Source organism: Dioscorea cayenensis, unplaced genomic scaffold (genome assembly GCF_009730915.1).
Source record: "Dioscorea cayenensis subsp. rotundata cultivar TDr96_F1 unplaced genomic scaffold, TDr96_F1_v2_PseudoChromosome.rev07_lg8_w22 25.fasta BLBR01001244.1, whole genome shotgun sequence".
In the NCBI taxonomy this organism is placed as follows: Eukaryota; Viridiplantae; Streptophyta; class Magnoliopsida; order Dioscoreales; family Dioscoreaceae; genus Dioscorea; species Dioscorea cayenensis.
The window spans coordinates 239,890-257,843 of NW_024087635.1; the positions used below are offsets into that span (position 1 = coordinate 239,890).

General features: G+C 37.6%; 1 protein-coding gene and 1 long non-coding RNA gene across 2 annotated transcripts; both read right to left on the minus strand.

Moving 5' to 3' along the window:
• Nucleotides 1-6,016: 6,016 nt before the first annotated feature.
• On the minus strand, nt 6,017-8,816 carry LOC120255936. The gene is made up of 4 exons (XR_005535146.1): nt 8,777-8,816; nt 8,206-8,272; nt 6,354-6,358; nt 6,017-6,140 (listed from the first exon to the last, which is right to left on the minus strand). It is a non-coding gene; the product is annotated as an uncharacterized LOC120255936 (long non-coding RNA).
• An 825-nt stretch (nt 8,817-9,641) lies between these two features.
• On the minus strand, nt 9,642-17,582 carry LOC120255928. Its single transcript, XM_039263695.1, has 6 exons — nt 16,841-17,582; nt 16,019-16,121; nt 12,652-12,707; nt 10,605-10,769; nt 10,168-10,281; nt 9,642-10,054 (listed from the first exon to the last, which is right to left on the minus strand). Exons 1-6 carry the CDS (start codon nt 17,471-17,473, stop codon nt 9,962-9,964), a joined length of 1,164 nt encoding a protein of 387 aa, XP_039119629.1. The 5' UTR covers nt 17,474-17,582; the 3' UTR covers nt 9,642-9,961.
• Between the last annotated feature and the right edge of the window lie 372 nt (nt 17,583-17,954).

Here is a 17,954-nt window from a genome sequence, read left to right on the forward strand (position 1 = left end):
CCAAGTGAACTTAGCACATAATAAGCAAGCCCAACTCTGATTACCTCACAAAATGGAGGGCTTGCAAAATTTGTTGGGCTTGTTTGATCACAATATTAATCAGGCTTAGACTATTGGGAATGATTATATCCTAGAATTGTTAGATCCCAATGCTTGGAAAGCAAAGGTTAATTTAAAACACAATAATGATCCATTTGAACTTAAAAGCATTTCAATTGAGCCCAATCTCAATAAGACTGAATTCACACAGAAGACTGAAACTGTTGGGCTTAGGCCCATTTGGATCCTAAATCAGTATCAATTGTGCTTGAAATACCACATATTGATTTCGAGGAAGATTCATGAGGCGATATCACTAACCAGAAACACAGTTGCTCATTGAACACTAGGTTTTCCCATTGTTGGGTGCCAAAGACAATGAAGAAGAGGATGGAAAGGATGAGGTCAATGAAGATGAGATCGAGGGGTGGCGATCTCTATTATCGTTAGAGAACTTCTGATTGACCTTCACCACCGATGACAATCAAGTCTACAAGCTCATGGTGCTTAGCTCTTAGCCATATCCTGTTTGTAGTGTAAGAAAGGGTGGGGATGTTGACAAACCTAGAAAAGTTGATGTCACCGCTTAGCCTCACTCACCACCTGTGATGCAACAATGGTCAATACCCACACTTCGCAGTCAAACCTTCCATGCAGTTTTTCGACAAGGTTGAGGTTAATAACTCCCTTATTCATGGTCATTCAGGCAAGTCATTGTGTGGGAGACCCAATAAGCTTTTCATTGAGGACAAGCCAATGACCAAGGTCTCCTAAGTTGGAGGAGTTGTGCTCTATATAGTGGTCTGTCATTCCATGTTGACCTTGCAAACAAAGGGCATGGCAGAGGGAATTAACTCCCATACCCAATCCTCTGGTCATCGATTTACGCATAAGGTCCCTGTTGAGACTAAGGGAAAATCAAAGATGATGGAGGAGTTCTTGTATCACTAGAAGGGTGCCAATATGCACACCCTCCCCCTCAATAAGGACTACATTAATCATTTGGAGTATTTTAGATGATGACATTCACATACTTGGGGGCCAAGAAGAGAAATGCGGAAGCTTGACGCTACCAAACAAGACAACTGGGACGAGGAAATGGCCATTAAGTAGTCTACTAGACAACAACATAGAACATGCTACCTCGATGGGGATTTCACCACGTACAGTGTTTTTTGCAATAAGGATGGGTGGCGGGTGTAATGACTATGGACTTTCGTATAACGATAGTCATTGACACCCCCATCAAGGAATTAACAACATTGCACTCGTGAGGACCAACAAGGATTCCTAGGGATAGACAAAACCCTATGGTAAAGGATACTAACTCCCGCATGGGACCTCCATAGTATTCCCGCAACGTTTGATGACATATTGGACAATGGAGGGGCCACTAAACTATTAAGGAGTGGCAAAATAACCCCTGATCGTAGGAATGATGCCCATGAGGTTTGGTAAATTCAAGGGAATTCTATAACATTGTCAAATCTCTCTTTGGCCACCTCTAGTGTTGTACCTGGTCCTAATTTGGACCTCGGGCCTCGTTAGACTTTTATACATGCATTAGGGGTAAAATAGTCATTTAGTACTAGTGGTGTTGTTGTATGCTTGCACAGTGCTTCTATGCGAAATCCAGCCAAAATAGGGTGTAATTCGGTTATTTGGATCCTTCTTTATTCATATTTTTAATAGAAGGTAATATAGTAATTTTTCCATTCTTTAAAAAAAACAAAGAGAAAAACGTTACCTGCACTCTCTTCTTCTCCCTTCTTTCTTTTCTTTCATTCTTTCCTTCTTTATTGCTTTAGCCGTGAGCTTTCCTTTTCCTTCCTAATTTTTTTGACGGTCGATCTCAATGAATCAACACCCAAAAACCCTCTCTCACTTGCTCTTGAGTTCAATAAGAGGTCTTACCTTAGTTTTTACTTTGTATACGTGTTTTATTTCGTCATTTTTCTAGTTTGAAAACCTAAGGTTAGAACCTTTAAATCTCCTAGGATTTGTAAGTAATTTGGGCTTAAATGGAGCCCTTGATCTTATTATTTGTTAACCTTGATTCTTGTAAACAAATTCTTGTGATTAGTGTTATAAATTTGGAAAAAAAAAAACTTCATTGTTATTGTAGCAATTCCGAAGTTACTATAGCACTTTCGAGGTTATTGTGCCACCAAAATCCTACTATCATTTATTTTACTTCTTTTGGTCCAAAATGAAGCTCTTAATGCTCGGACTTGATTAGAATTAGTTTTACTCAAGTTTAAGGCTTTTTGGGTCCAGAATGGCGTTGTTTTGCCATATAACCTAGTTATATGCGCGGCATATAAACCTTGCGCATTCATACATTTTAGTTTTCATTCTTGTATTCATTGCTTCTTGGATTCCTTGCTTGTGGCTAGGTTGTTAAACATCTTCTAAGGGGAAGGAAATCACCGAAGAGTGAGCGCGCCTCGAAATGAGACAACTTGTTTTGCTAATGGTTGATTTGTGGTTGCATAGTCTTAATAAGAGTAGTATAGTATTTCTTTATATGTTTTACAATTGATTTCTTATACCAAATCATATTTCATTTTATTTACCAAAGATGAATTTATTAGAATGGTTTGAATATACTGAGTACTTGAAATCTATGGTTGTGTCTTTAAAAATTCTATAATACTTATATATGTTTATTATGAAAGTGATATGCTCTTATGCCTATGTATTTAGACTCCAAGTAAATATGGTTTAATATGTATTTGTTTATTTAGCTATTGTAAAGTGATTTATATATAGCATTGATTTTAAATGTATGCTCTTTAAGTAAAAAATGTGGAATGATGGATTTCTTAAGTTGGAAATTGGAAATGCTTATATAACGTGTTTGCCTTTGATGGTAACTACTGGCCAATGCCGACCTCGGACTTCAGTCCGACACTGCAGTGGGGGTTCCACAATTCGACCTATGGGAGGTGGTGTGGCCATCCCTATGTTTATAATTGTATCCCTAGTCGAGAGATGCGTAAAGGTGCCACTAACAAGGTTTAGGAAGGGTAATACCCTTCAATTGTATGGGAATCTTAGTGCCCAACGACAAGGAAGGCAATGTTCGGAATTTATTTTAAAATATAAGACACCTTCGTGGTCCCGTATCTAGCCACTGCCACGATTAGGCCGGGAATGATTTGAGGTCAACTTGTGACTTTGATTTGTGATTAATATGTTGAAGATTTTATTTGTGCATGTCACTAATAACTCATGTTTAAACTATTGAATTATCAGAATGTTGGATAATTCTTTTAATGTTATTATTAATATAATGATTACTTTTCTTGAGATGCTTTTATTACTCTGTTATGTCTATGATATCACCACTCATTGGGTAACACTTTTTACTCATCACTCTCTCTCTCTCTCACTCTCTCAGATTGCGACGATGGACTTGGTTGTGCTAGGCAGTTTATTGAGTGACTTGTGTCCTCTCTTGTGTCTAGGTTGGTTTATCTTTGGCATGTAAACTGTATGGATCTACTAGACCTTATTTCTATGTTTTGTTGTTACATTTGTACTCTCTGTATTGTGAGTGTATTTTAAACCATGACTTGTATTTTGTTAATATTTCCTATATTTTAGGTCCCTAGTGCAAGGGAACTCTATTGTACTTTTATTGTTGAATTTGTGTTCTTCTTAGCAAGATTGTGATATTAGGTTTATGTTGAGCCTTACGGTGACTTGGATGTGGGGTGAAGTATGACCCTCTCTTTGTTGTCATGGCGATTGCCACTTGCCCCACTAGGGTCGGGACGTGACATCAAACATGTTAGGTGCTCAAGACATAGCTAAGTTGGACACCACGTAGGACGCTGCTAAAAACATGCAAACCAATAACATAGTGTGATGCGACCCGTGAGCAATCTTCATGCAATTCAGTTCATCCCTCATTAATCTCATGCACTATACCACCAAATGTAGGAGTGAGTTGTCTAATCAAGCGAGCTGAAGCTAAGCTCTAATGCTTCATTTTCATAGCTGGTGGAATCTAACTAGCCTGAAAGCACCACGTCTACACCCAAATCAAGTCGTATCCAATCCCCTTCATGCATGAGCCTGGTGGACCCAAACCAGCACTTTTTCAATAGATCTAAGCTTAGATCTAATTCAGTGGATACAATCCATTTAACAAAATTGGAAGACTCAGCGGTGATTGCTAAGCATAGTGATAAGTGCTTGTGTGATATGAGTGCGAAGCATTCTTTCCTTATGTTGAGCATTACTTTTCTCAGGTTTTTACATTAATATGTGTGTTTTTATGTTACTTTTATGCAGGTATGGTTGTGAGGCTGAGTATGAAGGAAATAGGCCAATGTGGATCATAATGCACCTATTTTGGAAATAGCAGCACTGTTCACAGCCGGCCGAGAAACTAGAGAAACAGAGAATCCACACGGGTGTGTGGAAATTCCGCACGGGCGCGTGTATCGTCCACACCCGTGGAGTTGCCCGATTCCAGCCCTATTTAAAGCCGATTCAGCCCCGATTTTGGTATTCTTTTCTCCATCTTTTCCCCAACTTGCAAGAGGGCTTCGGCTAGGGTTTCGAGGGGTATTGGCCAAGGTTTTGGAGAGGTTCTACGGCTCCGACATCGTGATTCCATTAGGAAGAAGGTTGGTAGGGGAGCTTCGATCGAGGCGTATCCTATACCGGACGAAGGAATCCTTGGTCGACGAGTAGAGGACTTTCCACAAGACCATCGACACGACCATTGAGGGGGTTTCTTTATGGATTCATTGCTTTTACATTCTATTTCTTTGATTGTACTTAGCTCCATGGAGAGCTAAACCCCTAGTGGGTACTTGGGTGATTGTGAACCCTAGGATGTATTCGTTTCATTGAACTTCTTTATTATGCTTCCAATAAATTGATGTTTATTGTGAGTTCCAACCTTGAATGCTTGATTGTATGAACATTTTCCCTAGAGTGACACTAGGGTTGAGAGTTCTTGTTGGTAACCTTGTGAGTGAGTGACACACCACGAGCGTTAGACAAAGCTAGGTTGGAGAGGGTTGAGAGGGTGAGTCGAGAGGTACAGGAGCGTCCCCTTTCCCCTCCGACGTGATAGATTCTACCTCCGTTCCTCGAGTTCTTTGCGGCCATAATAGAGTGAATGGTCTAAGGGATGAACCTCTGCTGGGGCCTAGTTGCGCGTGCAATGGAGTGAAGCGTTGAGGTGATCTTAGTATCTATGGCTTAATTGTGGCTAGAGACCTTCCGCCTGGACCAAAGGGTTAGGTCTAAATCTAGGAAGAGATTTATCACTTGGAATCCCTAGAGCTCATTGCAACTCTATGCGAGTGCGAGGTGTTGAGATTGTTCGATTTCTCCTCCGGGACATGTATAGAGTTAGGCATAGTTGACCTTAGATTTGGGACTATGTATGTAAGGATTTCCACGACTCACCATTGCATCGATTAGGAAGCATAATAGAGGGTTCTTGCACTTGAAACGATTATCCTAGGTGAAGCATTATCCAAGTACCCCATCTTTATCGATTGCCTTGCCTCCTCCTTACTTTTGCTCTCTTACTTGTTGCTTTTAATTCCTGAGAATTGAATTATTATCACACTTATCATTGTTGATACTCCACATAGCTAAGAATCGAATTAAGTGTCTTTACTCCCTACTCCATGTGGATTCGACCCCGCTCACCCGGGATTATTACTTCGACAAACCCGTGCACTTGCGGGATATAAGCAAGAGGACCTTGTCACATAGCCTGAAGTTCCTAGGCCGTCCCTGTCACGTCCCGACCCGCGGGCCCGCCACGTGACAACCGCCGCGACGATCCCGAGGAGGGACACACACCACTCAACCCTCGAGTCATCGCAAGGCTCACAAACTCCTCGCTAAACAACACCACAATAATAAAGGTACCAAAAAGCAAAACTTTCACTCAAGAATCAACGAAAGAAAGTGAAAGATATACAAATCACAGTTACAGAGTTAAGAACACTAGTGGATCCACTGCACTCATACAATGCAACCTGATTAACAATAAATAAACAACCTGACTTGGAATGCAAACTGCTAACACTTCGCCTCGCTATGACGACCCAAACCACTAAAACCTGGAAGAGAGGAGGGGGTGAGTAACCATAGTCACTCAGTGAATGGGTTAGCACAAATCTAACAGAATATCAAAACAAATCGATGAAATACAATAAACACATTTTACAATAACATAAGTAAACTGAAACGCTTCACAATTTCCACACAATGAAAGTGTAATATAAGAAACCTTGGTATTTAAAACCAAAACATAGGTTCTCACGAGCATCGACAAAACCTTAACATGTATAAAACAAATACTTGGATATAAGTTCCCAAAATGAGTAGAAATACCAACTTAAACAAATAAAATTCTCGATCAATAAGCAATGGCCTAAAAACACTCTCTCCAACATTAGCCGTCAGCGACTAAGTTGAGAGCCGCCAAGGTCTTCGCACCTTTGACGCTGGCCCACCCGGGTCCCGTGTGGTGACCCCGGGATCCCGATGTATCATCCAATCGTGGCTCTACGCTCCCACCGATCCGACAAATCAACACCCAGTCCACAACGCCACCTCTAAAGGTCGGCCCGCTGGGACCCACTATCGCAGAGTCGGGCCTTAGCCCGCGTCACCATCCAAACCAACATATAGTCAGTAGTAATAATACAATCGAATCACTCATGTCACAGTGGTCCTTATCCAGACAAGCATTCACATACCGGGAATAAACATTATTTCCACCAATCCAAAGCCAAAGCATAGCAATGCATGTAAACTTTCAAAAAGTATTCCAATCCCGATATGCCAATACATTCAAAAACATTTCGTCCAAAATGTCAAGAATAACACAATAATATGCGAAGCTCTGAAACATTGCTTTAGACAATAAAACCAGCCAATATTAAACGCATTATAATATCCACAATCTAGAAGAACATGTCATTCAGAAATAAAAACCCTTTTGTTTTCATAACCATAAATATCAAAAGCATGCTTATACAAGTGAAAGGTTTTACAAACCATTTCTAAAAGTAGATGCAAATAGTGTAGAAAAGAAACATTAAGTTTGAAATATAATAAAAAAGTCGTCAGAACAAACATGGCTTTTGGTCTAGTTAAACCTCAAGTTACTTAGGATCATTCCAGCTTTCTCTTTCTTCAGCTCACTAATTTTTTTCCTCAAAGTACAAGATTAATCCCCAAGGTCCAGTCAATCACAACCTCTAAATACTTTACAAGTCATGAAAATATGTTCATCTCATCACCTATAATCTCACGTGCCAATATATATTGATTAAATCCTTCTTTACGCATCATCAGTATTTACTTTCACAAGTCTTTACTATTCAACCATTTCTTATACTCAACAAGGTCTTAGATCCTTATCATAGTGCCATTACCTCAACATTAATATTTGCTTCATCTATAATAATCCCATTGTCAAAATACTCACAAGTTCACTATCTCCTCTTAGGAGTATTAAATCAAACTATTATTAGAAATTCACAAGAATATTCAGTTTTTGCAATTCAACACTTGTCATATACATAACTCAAGTTATTCATCATCAACATTCTAAAGAAATTCCATTTAAAATAATAATCATAATCATTGACATCCACCCGATATATATATATATATATACCACAATATGATCAACTATAATTAAGCACCCTACAGTATACTTACAAGAACAAATTTCATCAATTTCAACATAAGTGTAATTATATACCTTAGCATTCAAGGTTTCATCAGGTTCCATGTACCATATTTATCACATTATGCCTCAAAACTTTAGAAATTATACATCACTAGGGAGATTAAATCATCCATTGAACATACATAATTAATTTCACTTATAACACATAGACTCAATGAACTCATTGTAATAATCAACAATTTTCATTCATCCACCAAGCATGTATGTCCTTAGTAAGCGTTCTCATGACTTTTTTTCGTAGAGTAAAACCACAAGTCATTCCAAATAAAAACATAGTTTCTAGCGGTCATCTATGCTTTCTTCTCATCCATGAAATAGTGATTTAAAACATGATAAGGCCATGGAAATCATTTCAGAAAACAATTAAAATATTTTCGATATTCAATTAGAATTGTGCATTCAACATAATCCACTCATAAGACATGTTGCCTCGCATGGAGACGCGCACACTGATTGGCGGTTTCCTTCCCTTTGGAGGTGCTTCGCCACCTAGATACAAGCAGGGAATCCAAATACTAATGAACACAAGAATGATAGCTAAAAGAAAATGCATGCAAATGCATTTATACATGTCTAATACGAAACCTTAGGGTTTTAGGGCAAAAACATTGTCATTTTTGGACCCCAAACGACTCTCGTAATGGAGTAAACCTAGTTCCAATAAGTTCAATGAATGAAAAGCTTCAATTTGGATCAAAGAAATACAATAAAAGGCCAAAAGTTTGTCCGTGCTACAAGTAACGCTGGGAATGCTACAGTAAAAACCCGAACCTTACAAATGGTTTTCTCTCATTTTTACAACATCAAACAATGAAATTTTTGCCACAATTCTCATGAATAACAATTGACAACATCAAGGGCTTCATTTTAAGCCCAAAAACTCCCCACAAATCTTGGAAAAATCTAAGGTTTTGGTCTAGGTTTCTAAACAATGAATACAATGAAAAATACGGAAGAAATACATGGTAAAAAAACTTGGATAAAGGCTCTTACCTTACTCAAGAGGATGTGGGGAATAAATTTTTGGTGTTGGTTCACGGAATTGGTCGCGGAAAATAGTTAGGGATTTTTTTAAGGGTTCGGTCGGCATGGAGAAACAAAGAAGGAGAAGGAAAAGAAGAAGGAAGAGAAAAAGATTTTTGATTTTTAACTCTCATCTGCTACAGGTGTTGGGTCAGCTATGATGTCATTTTTTTGCTACAAGATCGGGGTGCTACAGGTTTTGACGTAATCAATCAAAGGTCGGGTCGCAAAAACTACAGGAACAGGCTGGTTTAACTATAGTAATGGGCTGCTACAATGTTTTTATTCTTTTCTAAATTACTCTATTGCCCCTCTAACACAAGAATGGAAACAAAATCCAAATGACCGAATTGCCCCCTGTTTTTGGCAGAATTTTCGCACATAACCAACTGTGCAATCCAGTAAAAATCTATTAATGCAAAATGACCATTTTACCCTAATGCATTCACAGAAAATAAGAGAAAATCATAGGTCCAAATTTGGACTGGGTACAACAGTCCCATTGACACAGGTGATATTGGAGAGATGACAGCCACTTAGGAGGATCTATGGTGCCTGCACTGCCTTAGGCCCATCTCAAGTTCTTTTCTGGTCTCTAACCCTTTTTTTTTGTGTTTTTTTTTAATTCATGTTGATGTGATTCTCTTTGTTATTGTCCAGTTCTAGTAGACCCCGATATGTTTTTGTATCTTCCACTAACGTAGTCTATTTGCTTTTGTTCTGCACTTTATCATTTTTTAATGAAAAGGGTTTATCCATTTAACATAATAGAAAACAACCCTTCTTGTCAGTCTAAATGGTTCGATGTTGAAGAATCTATGAGAAAACAGAACTAAATAATCATTAATGTCAAATACAGGAAAATTGATTCTAACCTCAAACAAAATTAGAATACCTAGGAAAAACAGAACTTGCATCATCCAGTGTGACTATTTAAATAAAGCAACAATTACATATCCTTTGTACTCTTTGATTTCGGCTGGTTGAGAACTCAAGATAATAATGTTCAATCTAGGGGAAAAGAAAATAAATAAGTATTCGGCATTGTCCATGCCAAGTTTCTATACATTCTGTTTACAAAGAGCTCCTGGCTAACGAGATTTCTCCAACAAGAACAGGTTATGCCCTACACAGATAAACATCAGACATCATCCATCACAGAGGCCTCAAAAGGGGATAATCTTCCAGTAACTCCTGTTCTGAAAGCGTATCATTCTCATTTTGTGGAGTCCACAGCACTTCAACAGCCTGTAAAATATTCACAAATGAATTCACAAATGCTAAACAAAATGCATGTTAAAAGAATATAATTCAGTCCAATAAAATAGTTCTCGTGCTCATATATGGTCTATTTGCCATACCAGAGTTTTGCTGGATGATATAGAACCCAGCTTTTGCATTGCTTCCTTTAAGTCTGAACTGCTATTGATGATAGGTAGCTTGTGCACTCCCTCGGCAGCAACCAGAATTGTAATCTAAAATGCCCATAAGAGAGGAAGAAATAACACATTTATATGGACAAAATCACGAGTTTTGGAATCTGTTGCCACTTTAAGAGAGCAACAAGACAATTTTCCATTGCATAAACTCCTAATTGAAGCTCAACTTTCTCGCAAAATCAAAAGGGTAACATAAGCAAAGAGTGGACATGGCAGGACTTCCAAATCTCACCATTCTAATTAAAGAACCTCAAACGATTTTGGATCCTTAAGGATATTATGGAAGGCTAATATTTTTATGTATATTATAGAACCTCAAACTTCTAAAAAAAATACAACCACAATAACATGAGACATACCACAATGTACTCATTGCTGAAAACAGATGGTCTTTGGCTGGAAGTTCTTTGCCTTTTGATGTTGTTCACATTTACAAGCGTCTCTTCATCAAATTTACCCCGTTCCTCAATTGAGAGCTGATTAAAACGTTTCTCTCCATCTTCTATACTTCTTCTTACATCCACCTATGGATATGAATGTCAAACCAATCAGACAATGAGCAAAAGAGAAAATAGAAAGATATGAGTAAAGCTTCAAACTATCCAAATGCAAAGGAAACACTGATAAGATAAAAAGGTTGTATATACAACCTGGACTGGTCAATGCAAATATTTTCTTCCTTCAATAGATCAGACAAATATCAACCAGAAATACCTATAACATGACTTGAACTGCGACATCTACATTCTTTTTTTTTTGTCTTGTAATGCACTTGCCTCATTAACTAGCAAAAGTATGATGCACATTAAATATCCAAGATACAAATTCAAAAGCAAAGGATACAATCCATAGAAAGGCGAGACTTGTATTAAACGCATTCATTTAAAGAGTTAAGCAGAAGCATAACTTGAATTGTGCTAGGTCATAATGACCCAGCCAAGGGTAACTGGATACTTTCTGTGCCCAAGCCAGGAGCATGGTAATGTCAAATATTGTACAAGGGGGGTAGCATGCCCTATCAAAATGGGTTTTGGACCAGCTTAGGTATGACTTGATTCCAAATGGACCATGTGGACCAACCAATTTCTTAATTTATTTTATATAATATACATATATATATATTAAAAAGTCATAAAAATGAAAGAAAATTATAAAGAAATTTTTTGACAGTGTATAACATATAGGCATCAACTATAGAGACAAAAGAAATATTGTTTCTTAAGTTAAAATAGTGAAAAACTATAATTTATGGCTAACTACAGCTTTCTAAATGATATCAAAATCTTGGTAAGGCTCATATTATCTTCATTTCATTGAAGCATGTCTGGGAAGGATGCCATCATGCATGCCTAGTGTGAGGCTATAGAAACAGAAGATCCAAGTATGGAAGATATAGAAGGCCTAGTTACAGACTATATACAAACATTTATAAAGTCAAAATTTATAGCAAACTTCTATATATTAATTTATAATGGCCAGCTGGCAATGGGCCACAGGCATTGCAAGCATGCAGGACAAGCCTTTGCAGCCAGTGCCAGGCCATGAGTACCTGGCTCATGCTTCCCAGGGCCAAAGTCCTTGGTCTTCTTAGGCAAGGCCAAGGCAAAATGGCCTGTATCATAATTCTAGAGCCCAAGGAAAAGCATGGCAACTTTGTGAACTGAGTACCAGCCCCTTCTACTTGAGGCAGCTTCATTATCTGACAGCTAGCCCATTTACTCAAAGAAACAATACATAAACAAGAATAGGCGCGTCTTGCTACAGTATCCAACAACTATCAATCGAGAGATCAAGAATTTCAGGTGTAGTTACTCAATTTTGACATTTGATATAAACCCAAGATGTCATCACATGATCTATATTATTGCTAAGGGTATCAAAGGGCTGGCAAGAACAGGATTGACATGCACTTGGACCAACTCAAGTTGAAAACCCTCAGAAACCCTAACTGGACTGTAAACTGGTAGGCAAGAATTCTTGTTGGCCAAGACAGGCCCAAAACAGGACAATTCAAAAACCCAACTAAAAGTAGAATATATTCCTAAAATTGCAAGCCAGAACTGGCAGATGAACCTAAATTTTAACCCACAACTTGGTTCTTCAGGTATTGGTATTCACCAGACGTGCCTAACAAATTAACAGCAATAGAACACCAATAAAATTGCAAATGCGATCATCTTCAATGGATTGGAACAAAATACAGCATTGTTCAAGTTGCACATTTTATGACGGCAAACTAGAGACATACAATTCAGGGATTATGTAGAGCTAACAAAGTAATTGGATTATTCTAATGAATAAAATAGGTTCTATAATCCAAAAACTGAGTATACCAAAGTCCTAGATGCCAACTAGCAGGTTGTTTAAATTTATAAACTTCAACAACTTAAGTATAATGTTACTTACAGATGAGTGGGCAGAGATGCAACAATCCGGTTGCCGGAGCAATGCCAAGGCCGTCTCTGTATGACATAAATGAGAGATTATCAAGCAATATGACACGAGTGTTAAAGTAATTTCAGCAAAAAAAAAATCTTACCCACATACATGATCATCTAAAGACTCACTTTAAACACAATACCATCGACATTGTGCAAGAATCTTTTTAAAGATCAGTTTCAGCAGAAAAGCATATGGCATTTCATTGGAAAACAAGATAAGAGCTCATTATTGACAGCATGCATCATATAAAGCTAAGAGGGACCTTTGAAAAGCTGTGTTTCAATATCTAACATGGGTTATTCACAAGGAGGCCAAAATTATATTGACAATTCACACAAGCAAGCATGGAAAAACAAATACAGCTGCTCATAAATCAGACAAATAGTTATGTTGGTAACTAGTCTTTCATTACTAAAAACTATTCAGACAAATGGGGGACCTTATTTATGATAGTTTGCTAGTGCATATTAAATATAGGGCGTTTGAAGGTAAGTAGTGTCTATAATAAGAGGTGCTCAAAGACAGTGGAAGTGCATTATACATATGGGCTGCAGCAGAGGATTATGGCCCTTTTACTAAGCTGGCTCCCCCATGCTTTAGGTTTTTTTGTTTCTTTCATTTATTTGTAACTTGTTTGTATTTCATGCCTTTTGTTTCTTTGTTATATCAACCCATCAGTATACTATCTTGGTGTCTATGATGGTAGTCTAATCCAAATATGCCTCAGGCATCACACACACACCCACACCGTGAGAGAGAGAGAGCGAGAGAGAGCGAGAGAGAATGTTTCTTTGTTAGATCAACTATCAGTATACCATCTCGATGAGTATGATGGTCAGTCTAATCCAAGCATGTTCCAGGCCACACACACACACGCACACACAAACACAGCATGATTCTTTATTAGATCAACCATCAATATACTATCTCAGTGAATATGATGGTCAACCTAACCCAAATATGTTCCAGACCACACACACACACACACACACACACACACACACAGATCTTCCCAATCTCATAAAACTTAAATTTTTAAGAATACCATTATAAATCTTTCACAAGCACATTTGACAATTTGCAATAAAATATTCAATGAGTGAAGAAAAGGGAAAATTGATGAAATTGTTCCAACCAATAATTATATAGATCTCAAAAACATAAGATCAAATAATTCCTTCTTATGTGAATATTGGAAGTGTAATTACATATACTAGAGAAGAGAACATTATATCAAAATATTTGGCTTCCTCAGCATCCAAATGTATTTATTGGTCAAATAGACACCTAATTGTCAAATATCTTATATTGACTATAGAACCTAACAAATCAACAAGCATCATATGCTCAAATCCAATTTTCAATTGTATGTTTGAATCCAAACCATCTGAAAGAATTACCAGCCAACTTGGATGGATTATAAAATCAAGAGTAAATATTAGCATCCATTTTATACAACATTTGGAATCCTACCGATAAAATTAAAAATCTAATGTAGATGAACTAAAGGCTGCACATATCAAGGACAGCACACCAAATACTAACAATGGTAGCTGAGAAATCAAGGCTCTGCAAATAGAAGAGGAATAAGATGAGTTAAAAACCATCAAAACTTCAATGGAAGCTATGGAACCTACCAAAACAGGTTTCAAAACCATTTGATCCACATAGATAATGATTAGAGAAGAATTAAGCGTAAATTGCTCTATATATTTTTGCTCCTAAAACTAAGGAGCTGTTCCTCAAACCCCTCAATACACCCCATATGAAATAATCCACCTTATTATGTACATAAGCAACTTGGACGTCAGCCTAGAAATTAGAAGATGTGGATATCAGTGGCAATGCTCTAAAGAATCTATATCTATACAACTATAAAAAGTTGAAGAATTCAAGAATTGAAATAAAAAAATAATAATACCAATCTAGGGATTAAAATTAAAAATTTCAAACTCTTAATACGAAGTTGGATGTTGAATCTTTTACACAAATTATTTCAGTTAACTACAATTTAATAAACAACCATGAACCAAGGTCTTTCAAAAAATGAAGTAGCTATAAGAATGTACCCAGAAATATGGCAATCAGAACATGATTGTCTCACATCATATCAATAGACTAAGGCAGCAACATGACCCAATTACCTAAGTATGTATGGCCTCTCAGAATTGGTGCTTATAGAGCTAAAAAAATCAGGTGAATTAGGAGTTTAGTATTAATGGTAGTCTAGGCAAGTCGGAGTGGCCTGCTTTTAAAAAGGCTTGGACAGATTCTGAGAGCCATTTTTAAAGATATGACTAAAAGATTAGATAGTTGACAGGTGGAGTTCAACATCATTCAGTCATATTTGATCCAAGGTTGCTTCATGATAGGCCAACATTAATCTTTTTTCTACTCTCGTATAATGCTTAAAGGGATATGTGGGACACCACAGCTAACGAAGTTAAGGCAAAGAGATGAGAGATTCACTAGCCGTTTTGAGGAAAATCTAAAACAAAAAGAAGAAATCAGTTGATTAATCATTTACAACTTATACTTGATATTTAGCCAATTACATGAGTAATTAGCCTTGGGTTTGGGTGTGTGACATAATTACATGAATGAATGGTGTTAGCCATTTCAATTGGTTGGCAAAATATTAGAAACTAATTCTTCAATTATTGACTCAACAAAAATGTTTACTAGCTGCCTAGCAGGAAAGGCTAAGAATCCATCAAACAAGAACAAGTTTGTTTACCAACATATGATGGAAATCTAAAACAAAAGGAAGAAATCACTTGATTAATCATTTAACAACTTATACTTGACATTTAGCCAATTACATGATCAATTAGCCTTGGATTTAGGTGTGTGACATAATTACATGAATGAATGAAATTAGCCATTTCAATTAGTTGGTGAAATACTAGAAAATAATTCTTCAATTGTCGACTCAGCAAAAATGTTTACTAGTTGGAAAGGCTAAGAATCCATCCATCAAGAACAAGTTTTTTTCCAACAAATGATGAAATCTTTCAATGGTAAAAAACCTTTCCATATCTTGCTTCTAAGATTTCGTGCACACACACACACACACACACACACACACACACACACACATGTGCATCTATGATTATATATATGCATATATGTATGCATAATGTGATGTTCTATTTAATAGCCAGTAGCAATACTGTCATCACATAAAGATGACACACTAAGCATATAAACATTCCTCAGCATATATAAAAAAAATGTTGTAGCAAACCAAAATAAAATCCAATTACTAAAGCTGAGAAAGGGAACAATTGTACTTAAGAAAAGTTCTCAAAAGACATAGATGCAGCAGTACCTGTCAAAACAAAATTGAATCCCTCTGGGGTAGACGTATCTGCAGTTTCAGCAATCTGATTAAGGTCCTTCTGAAGTGATCGTGCCATTCCTAGCAAACCAACCTAAAGAAGAAATTTCAAATAACAGTGATAGCAGCCAGAGAAATTAAAGATTCTATGAAATAAATACGGGATTTTGTTTTCTACATATGGTACCTCATATAATCAACATTGCCATATTTTGTTTTAAAAAATAAATAAATAAACAAAATGGCTCTATATCAAGAAAACCTCACTTCTAAATATCTGGTTCAAGTTAAAGGCCATGAAATGAAAAATGTAGCATAGAAACTCAAAGAAAAACAGTCTTCTTAAAATAACTATAAACATTAATCGTTTCCCAGGATGGTTTCAGAAAACATCATCTACAACAGCAACATCCACTCTAGCACTAGCCAAAGAACGTTAGAAGACTCACCTTGAAAACATATAAACTAAAGGAAACTATAAAATTTGATGCAAATTTATTGATAGTGTTCTCCACACAAAGCAATGCCAATTCTTACAAAAATAAGAATTAATCGTAAAGGGAATAATCTTTCTACATGCTCAAAATGCAGGAAAACAGAAATTTATATGCAACTAGTTTCACAGACAACAAATGAATTGTTTGCAAACATAAAAACCATTCGCAGAACCATAGTATTGGTACAATCAAGATGTGACTATAATGAAAAATACATGAAAACAATGGATGCAATTCAAAAACAGAACTTTTAAATAAATTGAATGCAAAGTCACCAAAATTATAGAGAATGAGTACTGAATTTGCTCAATTAAACCTGAAGCTTGAGAACAGTGGTCTTCTGAGTCGCTGAGAGTACGCTCCCATCATCACTCCGATCAGAGAGAAAACCAGACAGCAAAATTACAGCTGCGAACCCCATCATCAAAAGAAAAAATCCAGAACCAGCACCAAACCCCACCCCGAACGCTGGACCAGCATAGAACCCTCCACCAGCGCCGAACGGCGTGGGAGCAAAGTACGGCACAGAGTACGAGAAGCTCGATCCAGGCGGCGCCGAGAAGCTCCTCGACGAATAAGACCGCGGCGACGAAGAGAAGGACCGTCCACCCATCCTGCCCCCGGACGCCGCCAAGGCCGAGAAAGGGTCCACCGTCAAGAGGAACCCCACAAGCACCGCGGCGATCGCCGGCTTCTTCAGAGCCTTGAGGGTTTTCAAAACCGTATTCACGATCACTTCAAAAGGATCTCTGTCGGAGAAATCAGAATTCGAAGAAGGCGGTTTGAGGACGCCTTGAGTAGAGAGGCGGATGGATTTAGGCTTAAAGGGAGGAGATTGATGACGGAACAGAGAGGCGAAAGGGTTCCATTTCAGGGAGGGTGAAGCATAGCGGGATCCATAGGGTTCGCGGACGGAGTAGATGGCTTCGAGGAGGGAAGCGGTCGCCATTGGGGATGGAGCTAGACCTTGGAGAGGGTTTCAATGGTGGATTAGGGTTTTGGAGGAGAAGACTATCGCTATTCCCGATATCGCCGTAACAGAGGAGATATTCCGACGTTGTCGAGAGTTATGGCCTCAAAATGCGTGGTGTGGGGGAGGGAAGTAGGACACGTGTGTGGTTTGATGTGGATGTTGGAGTTTGATTGCGGGAGATTTAAGGGGTCTTATCACCGTCCATGTGGAGAGAGAGAGGATAGGGTTTGTAGGAAGGTTATTGGGCTTGGGAAATTTGGGTGGGCCATTTTTGGTTTGGGAATGTGCTATTTTTATTTTATTTGAACAATATATATATATACTTTTTATAAATTGATGATAAAATTTGAGATAAAAGTATTTTATTTTATTTATGGTTAAGGTTTTACTTACACCCAAGGTATCATCCCATTTTAAGCTTGGCTATTTGAGATGTTTTAATTAAAAAAGAACCAAA